The sequence below is a fragment of the Pongo pygmaeus genome, chromosome 6 (genome assembly GCF_028885625.2).
Source record: "Pongo pygmaeus isolate AG05252 chromosome 6, NHGRI_mPonPyg2-v2.0_pri, whole genome shotgun sequence".
Taxonomy (NCBI): Eukaryota; Metazoa; Chordata; class Mammalia; order Primates; family Hominidae; genus Pongo; species Pongo pygmaeus.
Genome location: NC_072379.2, coordinates 28,630,306 through 28,646,084, shown reverse-complemented (window position 1 = coordinate 28,646,084; position 15,779 = coordinate 28,630,306). Strand labels below are relative to the sequence as shown.

At 36.6% G+C, this 15,779-nt stretch overlaps 1 protein-coding gene and 1 pseudogene across 6 annotated transcripts in view; one reads left to right on the top strand and one right to left on the bottom strand.

The window, feature by feature from the left end:
* LOC129041495 (beta-glucuronidase-like) overlaps positions 1-10,162 on the top strand; it is a 31,121-nt gene extending 20,959 nt beyond the window's left edge. For all 6 annotated transcript variants that reach the window (XM_063668399.1, XM_063668396.1, XM_063668395.1 and 3 more), the window contains one exon: positions 8,530-10,162. In XM_063668399.1, the coding sequence (XP_063524469.1) occupies positions 8,530-8,839 (310 nt within the window). In that variant the 3' untranslated portion in view covers positions 8,840-10,162. The remainder of the gene's footprint in view (positions 1-8,529) is intronic.
* On the bottom strand, positions 1,962-3,853 carry LOC129041374 (ATP synthase subunit a-like; annotated as a pseudogene).
* Positions 10,163-15,779: the final 5,617 nt, after the last annotated feature.

The following is a 15,779-nucleotide window of genomic DNA, read 5'->3' as shown; positions in this document are numbered from 1 at the left end:
GTGATTAATTTTAAGTCCTATAAGCATAATGGTGATGTTTGATCAGGAGAATGAAGCCACCATTACAAAGAGTTCTCCCATTAGATTAATGGTGGGGGGTAAGGCAAGGTTAGTAAGATTTGCTGTAAGTCATCAAAAGGCTATTAGTGGGAGTAGTGTTTGAAGCCCTCTAGAGGGTAATATGATTTGGCTATGGATTTGCTCATAGTTTGAATGTGCTAGGCAGAGTAGTAAGGATGAAGGAAGTCCATGGGCAATTATGAGGGTAATTGCACCGGTAAAGCTTCAGGGGGTTTGAATGAGGATAGACATAATAACAAGTGCTATATGGCTTACGGAAGAATATGCAATAAGTGATTTTAGATCAGTTTGTTGTAGACAAATAGAGCTTATCATAACTATCCCTCATAAGGATAACATGAGGAAGGGGTAGGCTGTATATTCTGTCAGGATGCTGAGGATAAGGGTAAGCCATATTATGCCATAGCTGCCTGGTTTTAGGAGAACTGCTGTAGGTACTATTGAGCCAGCAATAGGGGCTTCTACGTGGGCTTTAGGAAGTCATAGGTGAAGTTCATATAGGGGTATTTTTACTATAAAACCCATAACACATAGTAATCATATAAGGTTATTTGATCAGGAAATTAGTAGTTCTTGGGTGTTAAATATTATTATCATGTTCAGCGAACCTAAGGTATTTTGAGGATAAATAAGTATAATAAGTAGGGGGAAGAGATCCCACTAGTGTATAAAATAAGAAATATGAGCTTCCATTGAGGTGTTCTGGTTGGTTACCCCAGGGGGTGATAATAATTAAGGTAGGGATGAGTGTAGCTTCAAAGGGAATATAAAATGTAATAAGTTCTGTGGCTGTGAATGCCATAACTAAAGAAAATTGTAGGGTAATCAATATGGAAATATAAAGCTTTTTCCATGGGGGTGACTCATTGTACAGGTAGTACTGGCTTGCTATAATTATAAGAGGTAGTAGTCAGGCTGTTAAGATTAGGAGAGGTGATGTCAGTGGATCAGAAGAGAAACTTAATGAAAAGTTGAATAGATTGTCATTGAATTGATTAAAAAATAATAGGGCAATGAAGCTAATGATTAGGCTGTGAATAGTCATATTGATTTAGATTATTGAGTTTTTAGAGAATCATGTTATTGGTAGCAGTATAATTGTTGGAATAATAATTTTTAGCATCGAAGTAAATTTAGGTTGTATACATAGTCTAGGCCATAGGTGTTGGAGATTGAAACTGGTGAGGCAAGGCCCACTGCGGCTTCGCAGGCAGCAAATACTAGGAGGATAATGGGTATTATGAATGCCAGGGTGAAATATATATTTAAAGGTATAAGGGTATTTATGATGAATAATGATAATATTCCTTCTAGGCATAGTAGGGATGCTATCAGGTGGGATCGATAGATTAATATCCCCAGAAGTGATATGGTATATGCTAATATGATATTGATATAAATAGAGGGCATTTGGTAAATATGTTGTATCATAATTTAATGAGTCGAAATCATTTATTTTGGCTTAAATGATCTACCAATTCAGTTCAATCTAATCCTTTTTGAGTTCATTCATAAGTTAACCCTAGGACTGAAATGATAACTAGCATAAGGGCTGTGCTGTTTATTAGTGTCAGATTGCTTGTTTGAAGGGCTTATGGCAAGGGTAGTAAGTAGTAGGGCGATTTCTGAGTTAAATAGGGGGAATGTGATGGCTACTAGAAAAAATTTTATGGAGAAGGGAATGCGGGCGGAGGATAACAGGTCAAATCCGCATTCATAGGGGCTGGATTTTTTTATATAAATATTAAGTTGTGGGAGCCAAAATATAACTATTAGTGATAGGCCTAATAGGGTGTTGATTACGAAGGCTAGTATTAGGTTAATTACTCATTTTTGGATGTTGTCTAAACTAAACAATTGGAAGTCAGTGGTACTGTTTATACTGAAAGAGTAAGATCCTCATCAGTAAATAGAAATATACAAGAATAGTCATACTACATTCTACAAAGTGTCAATATCAGGTGGCGTTTTCAAAGGCAAAGTGATGGCTAGATGTAAAGTGATATTTTAATTGGCAGGGGAGACATATAGTGAGGAATGTTGATCCAATAATGACATGAAGTCCTTAAAAACCTGTAGCTATAAAGAATGTTGAGCCATAAATTCCATCGGAAATAGCAAAGGGAGCCTCAGAGTATTCTGAGACTTGTAGGAGGGTGAAGTAAATACCTAAGGTAGTTGTGATAAGTAGTGCTTGAATTATTTGTTTTCGATTATCTTCTCTTAGGCTGTGATGGGCTCAAGTAATTGAAACCCCTGATGCAAGTAATACAGATGTGTTCAGGAGGGGTACTTCCAGAGGGTCGAGGGAGAAATGCCTGTTAGGGGTCAGTGTCCTCCTAGGTCTGGAGTTGGGACTAGACTAGAATGGTAGAATGCCCAGAAGAATCCAGCAAAGAAAAATACTTCTGAGATAATAAATAGGACTATTCCATATCAGAGTCCTTTTTGGACAATTGTTGTATGGTGGCCTTGAAATGTACTTTCTCGGATAATATCATGCCACCATTGATATATAGTCAGTGTATTGGTTAGTAGGCCTAAGGTTAAAAGAGTAACAGAGTTAAAGTGAAATCATATAGCTAAGCTGGATGTTACTAGGAGAGCTGAGAGAGCCCCTGTTAACGGCCAAGAGCTGGGTTTGATGAAATGATAAGTGTGTGTTTGGTGGGTCATTATGTGTTGTCATATAAATAAAGGCTTACTAATAGTGTAAAGGCATAAGCTTGGATAAGGGCCACAGTGAATTCGAGAGTGGTCAATAGAATTAGAATAATAAGGGTGATTAAAGCTGTGGGGAGGTTAATAGTTGGTAATACTAGTGTGGCTCCTCCAATTAAGTGTATGAGTAAGTGACCAGCTGTAATGTTGGCTGTTAAACGTACAGCTAGTGCCATTGGTTGAATAAGTAGACTAGCAGTTTGGATGATTACTAGTATAGGGGTAAGTGGTATGGGTGTGCCTTGTGGTAGGAAGTGAGCTAAGGAGTTTGTGGTTTTAAAGTGGAAACCTGTGATTACTGTGCCTGCTCATAAGGTGATTGCTATACTGAGATTTATTGATAGTTGGGTAGTTGGTGTAAATTAGTGGGGTAGAAGCCCAAGGAGATTGGTTAAGGCAATAAAGAGAATTAGGGATATTAGTATAAGGGATCAGGTTGATCCTTTAATAGTATGTGTGATTATTATTTGTTTTAGAACAAGTTGAACTAGTCATTGTTGAATAGAAATCAATCGGTTATTGATTAGATAGTTGGAGGTTGAAAGCAGTTTGGTGGGAAAGATGATGATGAGTGCTGCTGCAGGTAAACCGAGGATTGTCGGGGCAGTAAATGAGGTGAACTGATTTTCGTTCATTTTAGTTCTCAAGGGTTGTTAACGTTTTTGTGTTTTAATTATTTTTGGTGTAGGGGGTGTGTGGTAAATGAACTTTGATAGTTTTAGTTGAATAATGGAGAATAAAGTTATGATTGTTGATATAATAGTAATTGGTCATGTGGAAGTATCTAGTTGAGGCATTCACTGTAGAGAGGTGTGATTTCTCTCAGCCTTTAACTGAAAAGGTTAACACTGGGGTAGCTTTTTTTTTTTTTTTGAGACGGAGTCTCGCTCTGTCGCCCAGGCTGGATGGAGTACAGAGGCGCAATCTCGGCTCACTGCAAGCTCCGCCTCACAGGTTCACGCCATACTCCTGCTTCAGCCTCCCGAGTAGCTGGGACTACAGGTGCCCGTCACCACGCCCGGCTAATTTTTTTTTTTGTATTTTTATTAGAGACGGGGTTTCACTGTGTTATCCAGGATGGTCTCGATCTCTTGACCTCGTGATCTGCCAGCCTCGGCCTCCCAAAGTGAGCCAGGCTAGATATTGAGAATTTCTCAAACCCGTTCTTAAGATGTCTCTTCCCTAGATTTGTGTTCCCTTTATTGAGTTATGTGGATTTGCCCATGTTTCTGCTGAAGAGCCTGTAATTAGTTGGTACACCTGCTGTTTCTCTGTGGTCCTGCAGTCTCTCTGCCGCTGTAACAATCATTTACCTTTTGTCTCATAGACACTAACCTGTCATTCAAAGCATAGCACCATTTCTTTCAGCATTCTGTGTCACAGTAGACAGAAACCAGTCTTTGGAAAGACCCCTCAAAGCCAGAAGTATGGACACATGTGCCACTATTTTTTTTTCACTTTTGAGAGAAAAGCCAGGAGTTGAGAGTTTACACTTAAAGGCATTATTTTGTTTTGGGTAGGAGGTATGGCTGTGGTGGGTAAATGTAACAAATGTTCTTTTGTCTTCTATGTGGCTTTTGGCATCATTCTCATCTGTGGCATTGCAGTCTTTTAACTTGTTTTTAGAGCTCTTACAAAGGCATTTTGGTCAATATATTTTTGTTAAGTTTACTTGTCTATTAAGGAATTTGGGCTTGTGGTATTATGCCATTTTATTGTGCTTGGTATAATTTTATATTTTGTATTTGTAAAGTATACTCACCTGAGTCTAATAAGTGGTATAATTTATTTTTATTTTTTTTAGCTGTATCCTCTCATTTTACTCCAGACCTTTTGCCTGGGCAGAGCATAAAACATTTATCCCAAAAGTGATAATGAGAAGATATGAAAGCTATGGCATTGAAAATTTAAACTTAAAAGACTAGAAAAGTGTGGGTTAGTGTAAGGGACAGAAAAAAAGTTATAATGGACTTAACCAATGTTAATCTTTCAATGTGATGAATGTGGCAAAGCTTTTAACTGGTGCTCAATCTTTATTCAACATAAGAGAAATAATACAGGAGAGAAACCATACAAATGTGAGGAATGTGGCAAAGCCTTTAACTGGTTCTCAAACTTTATTTGAAATAAGAGAATTCATACTGTAGAGAAACCCTACAAATGTGAAGAATGTGTCAAAGTCTTTAACCAGTGCTCACACCTCATTGGACATAAGAGAATTCATACTGGAGAGCAACCTTACAAATATGAAGAATGTGCCAAAGGCTTCAACCAGGGCTCACATCTCACTGGACGCAAGATAACTCATACTGGAAGGAAACCCTACACATGTGAAGAAAGTGGCAAAACTTTTAACTGGTTCTCATACTTTTCTCAACATAAGAGGATTCGTACTGGAGAGAAACTGTACAACTGTGAAGAATGTGAAAAAGCTTTTATGCATGGCTGAATCCTTACCAAAAATCAGAAAATTCATACTAGAGAGAAATGCTACAAATGTGAAGAATGTGACAGAACCTTTAACCAGAGCTCACATCTTATTGGACACAAGAGAATTCATACTGGAGAGCCACCCTACAAATGTGAAAAATGTGGCAAAGCCTTTAACTGGTTCTCAAACCTTACTAAGTATAAGAGAATTCATACTGGAGAGAAACCCTAGAAATGTAAAGAATGTGGTAAGTCTTTGATCAATGCTCAATCCTTACTGAATATAAGATAATTCATATGATAGAGAACCCCTACCATTGTAAGGCATGTAGCAAAGGTTTTAATTTGTGCTCACTTTTATTGTAAGTAAATTCATTCTGGAGAGAAACCCTATACATGTGAAGATATGGCAAAGTCCAGCCCTCAGGCCTTATAATACATAAAAGTATTTATACTGGAAAAAAATCACTACAGGTGTGGAGAATGTGGCCAGGCGTTTAACCAGTTCTAAACCTTTATTGTACATAAGGGAATTCATATTGGACAAAAATCTTGTAAATGTAAAAAAATGTAACAAAGCCTTTAACCAGCCCTCAAACCTTAATGAACCTAAGAGAATTTATTTTTAAAAACAATTTTTTTTAAAGATGGAATCTCACTTTTTCACCCAGGCGGGAGTGCAGTGGCACTATCTCAGCTCACTGCAACCTCTGCCTTCCCGGTTCAATTGACTCTCCTGCCTCAGTCACCTGAGTAGCTGGGATTACAGTTACATACCACCACACTGGCTGATTTTTGTATTTTTGGTAGAGATGGGGTTTCAACATATTGGACAGGCTGGTTTCGAACTCCTGACCTCAGGTGATCCACCTGCCTCAGCCTCCCAAAGCCTAAGAGAATTTGTATTAGAGAGACCCTGCAAGGGTTAAAAATGTGACAGAACCTTTAAGCACATCTCAGGCCTTACACAACATCCGATCATTCTTTCTAGAGAGAAACCCGACAAAAGCGAAGAATGTGGTAAAGCTTTTAACTAGTCTTGAACCCTTATTATACATAAGAGAATTAATATGAAGTGAAACTCTACAATAAGGAATATGGCAATGTCTTTAAAAAGTCCTTAAACCTGAATAAATGTAAGATAATTGATATTGGAGAGAACCCCAGCAATTGTAGAAAAAACATGTGGCAAAGCCTTTAACTGGTTCTCCATCCTTATTAATTAAACAATTTTATACTGGAGAGAAACTCCACATACATAAAAAATGTGATGGAGCATTTAACCACATGTCAGTCATTTCTAAGAAACAAACCATACTGGTGAGAAACTCTAGAAATGTGTTCAGTGTGGCAAGGCCTTTAAATGGTAGTCACACGTTTATGGTAGGTAAGATAATTTATACTGAAGAAAACTACAACTATGAAGAATGTGACAAAACTTTTAGCAAATTCTCACACCTTGTTGCACCAGAAAGGATTTATGTTAGAGAAAAATTGTACAAATGCAAGAATGTGAAAAGCCATTAATATCCACTCACATCTTAATATCAGAAAGTTCATACTTAATAAAAGCATTAAAGGCCTGGTGTGGTGGCTCACACCTACAATTCCAGCACCTTGGGAGGCTAAGGTGGGTGGATCACAAGGTTATGAGTTCAAGACCAGCCTGGCCAACATGGTGAAACCCCATCTCTACTAAAAGTACAAAAATTAGCTGGGTGTGTTGGTGTGTGCCTGTAGTCCCAGCTACTCGGGAGGCTAAGGCAGGAGAATTGCTTGAATCTGGGAGGCAGAGGTTGCCGTGAGCTGAGATCAAGCCACTACACCCGCAGCCTGGGTAACAGGAAGACTCCATCCATTATAAATGTGATTACATTATAAATGTGATTGCTATAAAAAGACCTTTCAGAAAATACAGGTCTTTAAAGTAAAGACTATTTATTCTAAAGACAAACATTACAAACAAAAAGAGGATTGTAGTACCTTTACTTGCATTTCAGATTTTATTGTACACATTTTATATTAAAAGAAAACCCTGAAGCAGATGCTCAAACTTTGTTGAACATCAGAGACTTTATATTGGAAAGTCTAAAAATGTAATGAATGTGAAAAAACATTTGTTCAAAAAACTATGGCTTAGAAAACACTGGTTTATACTAAATATTTTTGCAGATCCAGTAAATGGGGAAAATATATTTAATCAAAAATTAAGTCTGTATAAACATTTGAGGATTCACAGTAGAAAGAATGAAGGCACTGAAACTTCAGACATTACACTAAATCAGTGTTGAGTGTAGAAAAGGTCCAAAGGTAACACTATATACATTTTAAAGTAGATTTTTTTAGAGATTTATAATTACATTCGAGGTATGCTGCTTTTTCTGTGAAAAACATTAGATTTTCTGAAAAGCAAATAATAATGTATCTGAAGTCTCAGATTACTTCATTTTGATTCTTTCTTCCCATCGTGAAAGTATTTGCACAATTGTTGCATCAGAGATATGAGAGAGTTTTTTATTAGGTGTCTATTATTCATGAACTTTTCTATGGAAGAGTAAGGACATTAAGTTGTAAGATGCATAATGAAAATGTAAATGGAGAGGCTCTTTGTTGTTGACTTAACATTGTTTTAGTGATGTATAAGGCAGGTGTTCAGAGTAATATTCTGAATTCTAGTGAGAGTAAAACATTTGAATATTAGTAGTAAATTATTTTATCAATTGTACCTTTATGTAAATAAAATTCAATAAACTTTGAAAAATTTAAAGACTGTGTGAACATAATTTTTTCATTAAACAAAGTTGTTTTTAATATGTTAAAACTATAGTGCTTTGAATGAAGTGTTAATTTGCCATCTTAAGGTTCTAAGTAAAAGATGGTAACAATATACTATTTGTTAATGTAGGGGAATGACATCTCTAGTAATATCTTTTTTGCCAGTGTTTTTTGTTTGTTTGTTTGTTTTGAGATGGAGTCTTGCTCTGTTGCCCAGGCTGGAGTGCAGTGGTGCGATCTAGACTCACTGCAACCTTCACCTCCTGGGTCCAAGTGTTTCTCCTGCCACAGCCTCCCAAGTAGCTGGACTACAGGCACATTCCACCACGCCTGGCTAATTTTGTATTTGTAGTAGAGACAGGGTTTCATCATGTTGGCCAGGCTGGGCTCCAACTCCTGATCTCAGGTGATTCACCCGCCTCAGCTTCCCACAGTGCTGGGATTACAGGTGTGCGCCACCACGCCTGTCCTGCCAGTGGATTTTAACTGCAAATAAGTTGAAGAATTTTTTTTTTCCCATAGGTCAAATATGTATTCAGGCAGAAGTCTTCTGCAGTGGCAGAGCCCTCATGGAGAACCTGTGCTAGGGCAATGCAGAAGGGAAATGTGGGGTTGGAGCTCTCATGCAGAGTCCCCACTGAAGCTGCCAACTGGAATTGTGAGAAGGCCACTATACTCCAGACCCCAAAATGCCAGATTCACTATGAGCTTGCACTGTGCACCTGGAAAAGCCGCAGGCATTCAATTCCAATCCATGAAGGAGCTGCTTAAGGCCATGAGGGCCCACCCTTTGCATCAGCATGGTCCACATGTGAGACATGGAGTCAAATGAGATCATCTTAGACCTTTAAGATTTAATGACTGACCCGTTGGAACTCAAACTTGCATAGTGCCTGTATCTCCTTGGTTTGGGCCAGTTTCTCCCATTTGAAATAGGAGAATTTATCTAATGCCTGTACCCCTATTGTATCTTGGGAGTAACTAACTTGCTTTTGATTTACAGGCCCATAGGTAGCAGGGACTTGCCTTGTCTCAGATGGATGTAGACTTTTGGGTTAATGCTAAAATGAGTTAAGACATTGGGGGACTGTTGGGAAAGTATGTTTACTTTTGAAATATAAAAAGAGCATTAGATTTTGAAGGGACCAGGAGCAGAATGATACCCATGGTGTTCTCATGATAGTGAGTGAGTTCTCATGAGATCGGATGGTTTTATAAGTGGTAATTTTTCCTCCTTTCCCTCTCTCTTGCCACCTGGTGAAGAAGCTACCTGCTTCTCCTTCACCCTCTCCCATTATTTTAAGGTTCCTGAGGCCTCCCCAGCCATGTGTAACTGTGAGGCAATTAAACTTCCTTTCGTCATAAATTATCCAGGCTTGGGTAGTATCTTTATAGCAGTGTAAAAAGAGACTAATGCACAAATATAAGATAGGGCTATCTGTGTCCTAGATGCTTCATAATCAGCCATAATTATTCCTGTTTGAGTTTCTTTGTAACTCTCAGCCACAGATGGAAAATATTCATGGTGAAAATGTAACATTGATTGTGCATGTGCAGAGGACATCTGTTCCCAGGCTGCAGAACGGCGTCTCTGAATTTAAATAAAAATTCTGCTTTTCAAATTTTCTGATTATCTTGTTTTGTGTCTTTTTATGTCTATCCAAATGATGTGTCCATTACAGCCCTTCCCCTTTTTTCTGTGATATGGCTACAGTTTTCTCACTGTTCTCTCTGTACCATGTCATTTCACATAGTACTTTGTAGGTTCTGATGAGAAGTTTGGAATTTTTTAATATGGTGAAAAACTATGTTAAACTTGGGAGTTTGAGCTTATTTATAGCTTCTTGATGTAACTTCCAGATCAGTTAATTGAGGTAAGAGGCATACACTGTCTACAGGTGAGAAGATTAAATCAGGAAGCACTGTTTGTCTTAGTAAAAATTTTTTATTAGATTCTAAGACAAAGTGTAGCATATACAAAATTAGTTAGAAAATATATCTTAGAAATTAAACTTATCAGAGAGTTAATATTAAGGGATAATTAAATGTAATTTTTATGATATATTTATAGCACAACTTATGTTTTCATGCAGAATCATGTATTTTTTAGTGTGAATGTTAAATGTTGCAAATAAAATGAGCTGTGGATTTAAAATTTGGAATAATATTTCTTTTTTCATATTAATCTTACAATCTTGAGAGATTTTTCCATTATTTTATGATTATTTTTGAGTGGGTGAGGGTCACAGTCTACAGTTTTCACTCTTAGTCACCTAAGTGTAGCCAACATTTTGGTCATTTTTCTGGGAAAATGTTGGAGATTATGGCAGCTTTTGAGTTAAAACATTTACTCAGTTGTTTTTCATGTAAAGACGTTTATTATGTTCACAGAGTGACCAATCATGTGACAGAGGGCAGCACATGATTTTTAGTGTCTTCCGTTACATTGCCATCAGCACCAGAAACTAAAGGTGCCCAAGCTGAAAGTAAAAGCCCAAAAGCACATTGGCTCGTCCCGTGCTCTGCTGGACCCACAATATGCAGTTTCTGTTGCTATTGCTGACAAATTAAATAACCAACAGCACAAAAAAAAAAACTGAGAAAAATGCATTGATACATTTTTTAGTTCTTTATAGAACTTTATGGTTTCTAAATATTGTAAGTTAAAACAATTTCAACATGCCGATATCTATAAGTTCTATCTAGATGATGGTACTAATATTGCAATCACTGATAATTTTGAGCAACAATTACCCCGTTTGGTTTACTGCAAAGCAATTATTTCTCTTCTAAATGTAAGTAGTGAATAGGGTTTCTATGATCATAAGTATACAAGGTCTTTTACGATGATCACTAAGATTAAAATAAAATTCACACCTATTTAGTAACATAAATTTTAATTATTTTCTAACAAGTGAAGAAGCAATAGAAATAAGTTGTTAAAATGAGATCAAAGAAACTACACGTGGTCATTAAATAACATTTAAAACCACATTGTAAGCGACTGATTAGTAATTCTAATTTGTTTCATTTTAGTCACTGAGAAAACAATATTCTTTAATCATTCCATATGAAAAAGTATTCTTTTATTAGTGTTTTCAAAACTTTCAGAAACTTCAGACCACTCAATGAATAAGGTTTAGATCACAAATTTTAAATAAAATAATAGGCTTATTCTAGCTTTTTTTTTTCAGATGGAGTTTTGCTCTTTTGCTCAGGCTGGAGTGCAATGGCGTGATACCGGCTCACTGCAACCTCTGCCTCCCAGGTTCAAGTGATTCTCCTGCCTCAGCCTCCTGAGTAGCTGGGATTACAGTCACTGCTACCACACCTGACTAATTTTTATGTTTTTAGTAGAGATGGAGTTTCAATATGTTGGCCAACCTGGTCTCAAACTCCTGACCTCAAGTAATCCACGTGCCTGGCCTCCCAAAGTCCTAGGATTATAGGTTTGAGCCACTGCACCCAGCCTCATTGTAGCTCTTAGTGTAAAAGCTATTTTTCAAAAGTACCATTAGTGACTCTTTTAAGTAATGAGAGGAATAACATGGTTAGAAAGCATTTACCAACCAAAGTATTTATGTTAGGCTTTGTTATGAGTACTTTGAATGCAAAATGAAGTTCTCCATACTATCTAAGGGTCAAAAAAGTTGTTTTTAAATTCTGCTTCATTTCTACTAAATTAGAAAATTCAAACCAAAAATGTTAAATAAAAAATGGAAAAAAAAAACATTGAGTGAGAAGAGGCTGGCCATAATGGTTAATATTAAAGCTCAGTATCTGGTGGTCCCTGATTGCATCCTGGTTCTGACACTTATGGGCTGTGTGACCTGGAGATAGTTTCTTGACATCTCTGTGCTTGACTCTTCATCTTTACAGTAAGGATAACACTGCCTAAATCCTAGGTTTTTGGTAAAATTAAAGCAATTAATGCAAATAAAGGTGTCAGAAGAGTGCCCAGCATATAGTGAGTGTACAGAAAATTTATTAGCTCTGGTGATTTGTATAGTTTTTTTAGATCAGAACCAATGTTAAGCCTGGGAACAACAAGGTGTCCACACCAAGGGGTTTAATCCATGTTCATTTTAATTGGTCAGTTTGGGAATATAGTGGTTGATGGATATTTTTAATATTATCCTTGGCAAATTCTCATATATTCTCATACAGCATGAATATAAGTACTAAAGAAAGATCCCTCATCTTGTACTGCTCTTTACCACTCTAGAAATGCCAGATGATAAGCACTTAAATGCTGAGTGTTGTTCAGTTTTAAAATTAGGCAAAGAGGCAAATTGTTTTCTGATCTACTTGCTTAATAAATTGTTTTTTGCCAACTAATTTTTTATGTTCACTTGATAAATTTAAAGGTAGTTTAAAATCTATATTTAAATAACTTTTCTCTATAAGTGAAGGAAATCATTTATCTTGAGAGAATTTTACTTTAAACAGTTGCTTTAGAGTCTGTCTTTGAAAGTAGTATATTTTCAAATAAGACCAGGTGTGGTGGCTCATGCCTGTAATCTCAGCACTTCGTGAGGCCAAGGTGGGCGGATCACCTGAGGTCACGAGTTTGAGACCAGCCTGACCAACATTGAGAAACCCCATCTCTACTAAAAATACAGAATTAGCCAGGCGTGGTGGGGCATGCCTGTAATCCCAGCTACTTGGGAGGCTGAGGCAGGAGAATCACTTGAACCTGGGAGGTGGAGGATGCAGTGAGCCGAGATCACACCACTGCACTCCAGCCTGGGCAACAAGAGCAAAACTCCGTCTCAAAAAAAAAAGAAAAAGAAAGAAAGCATTGTATTATTCTTAACAGTGATAATTAATATTTTATTGAGTGATAAGCCATGTGTAATTAAAACTACATGTATACTGTTCCTGAAATTATAAGATATGAAGAAACATCTATTTCTCTGGTCCTATTTTTTAAAGTTAGTTTAAAAAAACGTATTACTGGGATATTTGATTGACACATTAAAATTGTATACATTTATGTGGTACAGTGTAATGTTTTGATATATGTATAAAATATGGACTAATTAAGTCAAGGTAACATATCTATCACCTCACCTATCATTTTTTGTGGTGAGACATTAAAACTTATTGTTATTTTGAAATATACCTACATTATCATGGATTATAATCGCCCTACTGTGCAATAGATCTGAAAACCTCTTTATCCTGTCTGTAGAACTTTGCATTCTTTTATCAACAACAGCCTCTGGTAACCAATTTATCTACATTCTACTTTGTTATTTCAACTTTATTAGATTCTACATATAAGTGAAATCATGCAGTATTTTTCTTTGTGTGTCTGGCTAATTGTACTTAGCAAAATATCCTCTAAATTTATCCATATTTTTTCAATTGACAGTATTTCCCCCTTTTAAGGCTACATAATATTCCATTGTGTATACTATTATTCTAAATGTATATACCATATTTAGAACAAAATTGTAATTTATATATTCATCTATTGGTTGGAAAACTCGTGTAATGGAAAAATATTTGAAAGCATGTATTAACATAATTCAGCATATAAATATCTCGTTAATAATAGAAAATTTGTACTGAGCATTAACCATAATACTATACATGTGTTAATAAATTTTGTTCTCACAGTGATATGGTCTGGCTGTGTCCACACCCAAATCTCATTATGAATTGTAGTTCACATAATTTCTATGTGTCATAGGAGACACCTGGTGGGAGGTAATTGAATCCTGCAGTGAGTTACCCTCATTCTGTTCTCTTGATAGTGTGTAAGTTCGCATGAGATCTGATGGTTTTATAAGGGGCTTTTCTCCCTTTTGCTCAGCACGTTTTCTCTTCCAGCCACCATATAAAAAAGGACGTGTTTGTTTCCCCTTTCATTATGATTGTAAATCTCCTGAGGCCTCCCTGGTCATGCTGAACTGTGAGTCAAGTTAACCTCTTTCCTTTATAATTTACCTAGTCTTGGGTATGCCCTCATAGCAGTGTAAGAATGGAGTAATACACTCAGTAACTTAATAACAAAGGTATTGTTATTATCCTCAATTTGCAAAGAAAGAAACAGAGCCACAGAAATAACCTGCTCACGGTAGCAGAGCTAGCATTAAAACACAAGGAATTTTGACTCCAGAGATAATACTGTTGAATACAATAAAAACACTTTCAAACAGAAAAGAAGTTATCTTTGCTGGGCGTGGTGGCTCATGCCTGTAATCCCAGCACTTTGGGAGGCCAAGGCGGGCCGGTCACGAGGTCAGGAGATCGAGACCATCCTGGCTAACATGGTGAAACCCCGTCTCTACTAAACAAAATACAAAATAATTAGCCAGGCATGGTGGCGGGCACCTGTAGTCCCAGCTACTTGGGAGGCTGAGGCAGGACAATGGCATGAACCCAGAAGGCGGAGCTTGCAGTGAGCTGAGATGGGCCACTGCACGCCAGCCTGGGTGACAGAGCGAGACTCCATCTCACAAAAAAAAAAAAAAAAAAAAAAATTATCTTTAACATCCATTCTTAAAAATTTAACAAAAATTAAAAATGGACACATTTGTATTGTTATATATGTATGTATGTGAATGTATAATATAAATGAGAAATACTTCATATAAGCCAGAAAAAGATAAATCATTATTTTAATGAATAAAATTGAAAAGCAGTGAAATTAATTATTGCTTGCAGATAATATCTTCGTTTACTTAACAAAAGCAACTGAGGCTATTTTAGAAATCTATTCAGGTGGGTAGGCAAAATTCTCAGATGACCCTTAGGTTCCCACTTCAGTGCACACCTGCTGTGTAATCCTTTTCTCTTAGTGTGAGAAAATGTGTGACTGTGGCGGGACATTATTCATGTAATTAGGTTACTAATCTATTGGTTTCCTGTTTATCATAAGAGAGATTATCTTGATTAGACTAAACTTAATCAGAGGTGCTTTTAAGAGAAAGAGCACATCACAGAAAAACATTCCTGCTTCCCTGAAATTAGTCAAACTTCCAGGTAAGCCAGATTGTAAGCTGCTTATGGTGGCCACATGACAAAGGACATATTTTTATATTGTCTCCATTTCTGTCTTCAACATGTTGCTTTCAGTAGGGAGAATAGGAGGATGTCCTGGCAGAGAAAAAAGAAGGGTACTCATTTATGCAAGAAATAATCACCACTCATCTGGGAAAGCTTAAGAAAAACAGAGACCAGAACATGATCACATGAATGGGAAACAAAGGCAACTTGGTTGAAAGGGCTCCCTGGCATTATGAAGCAATGTCTACACAGCCGAAGTAAATGGTCAGCCTTTGGGATACCAATAGTCTACCAACAAGGCTGTATTCATTCTCATTCTGATTAAATTAGCATTTCTGCACCATTCTGATAACTCCATTTTACATAATTCATGACAAAAATGCCATGTAGACAAGTGAGTACCCTCCTAGAATTGAACTTATCATGAAAAAGCATACCCAGTTCTTTAATTTCAACATTGGAAAATGTTGAGAAAACAATGAATTTATTAATAATAATCTGATGGTATAGTTTTAGAGAATTCTACTATTCTGTAATACAATATTGAACTTTGAACACCTTAACATGAATATTTCTTGAATGCATAAATTTTTATGTAGATAGTTTCTCTTTCAGATTAACGCAATAATATTCACAATCAGAGAAAACATTTGAAATAAAAGTCATCAGAACCACATCTTTCAATGGCTTGGCATAATTGCCATGCTCTTTGAAATGGTCAAGAAGCAAAGACAAGATTTTGGCTTTGTCAATTA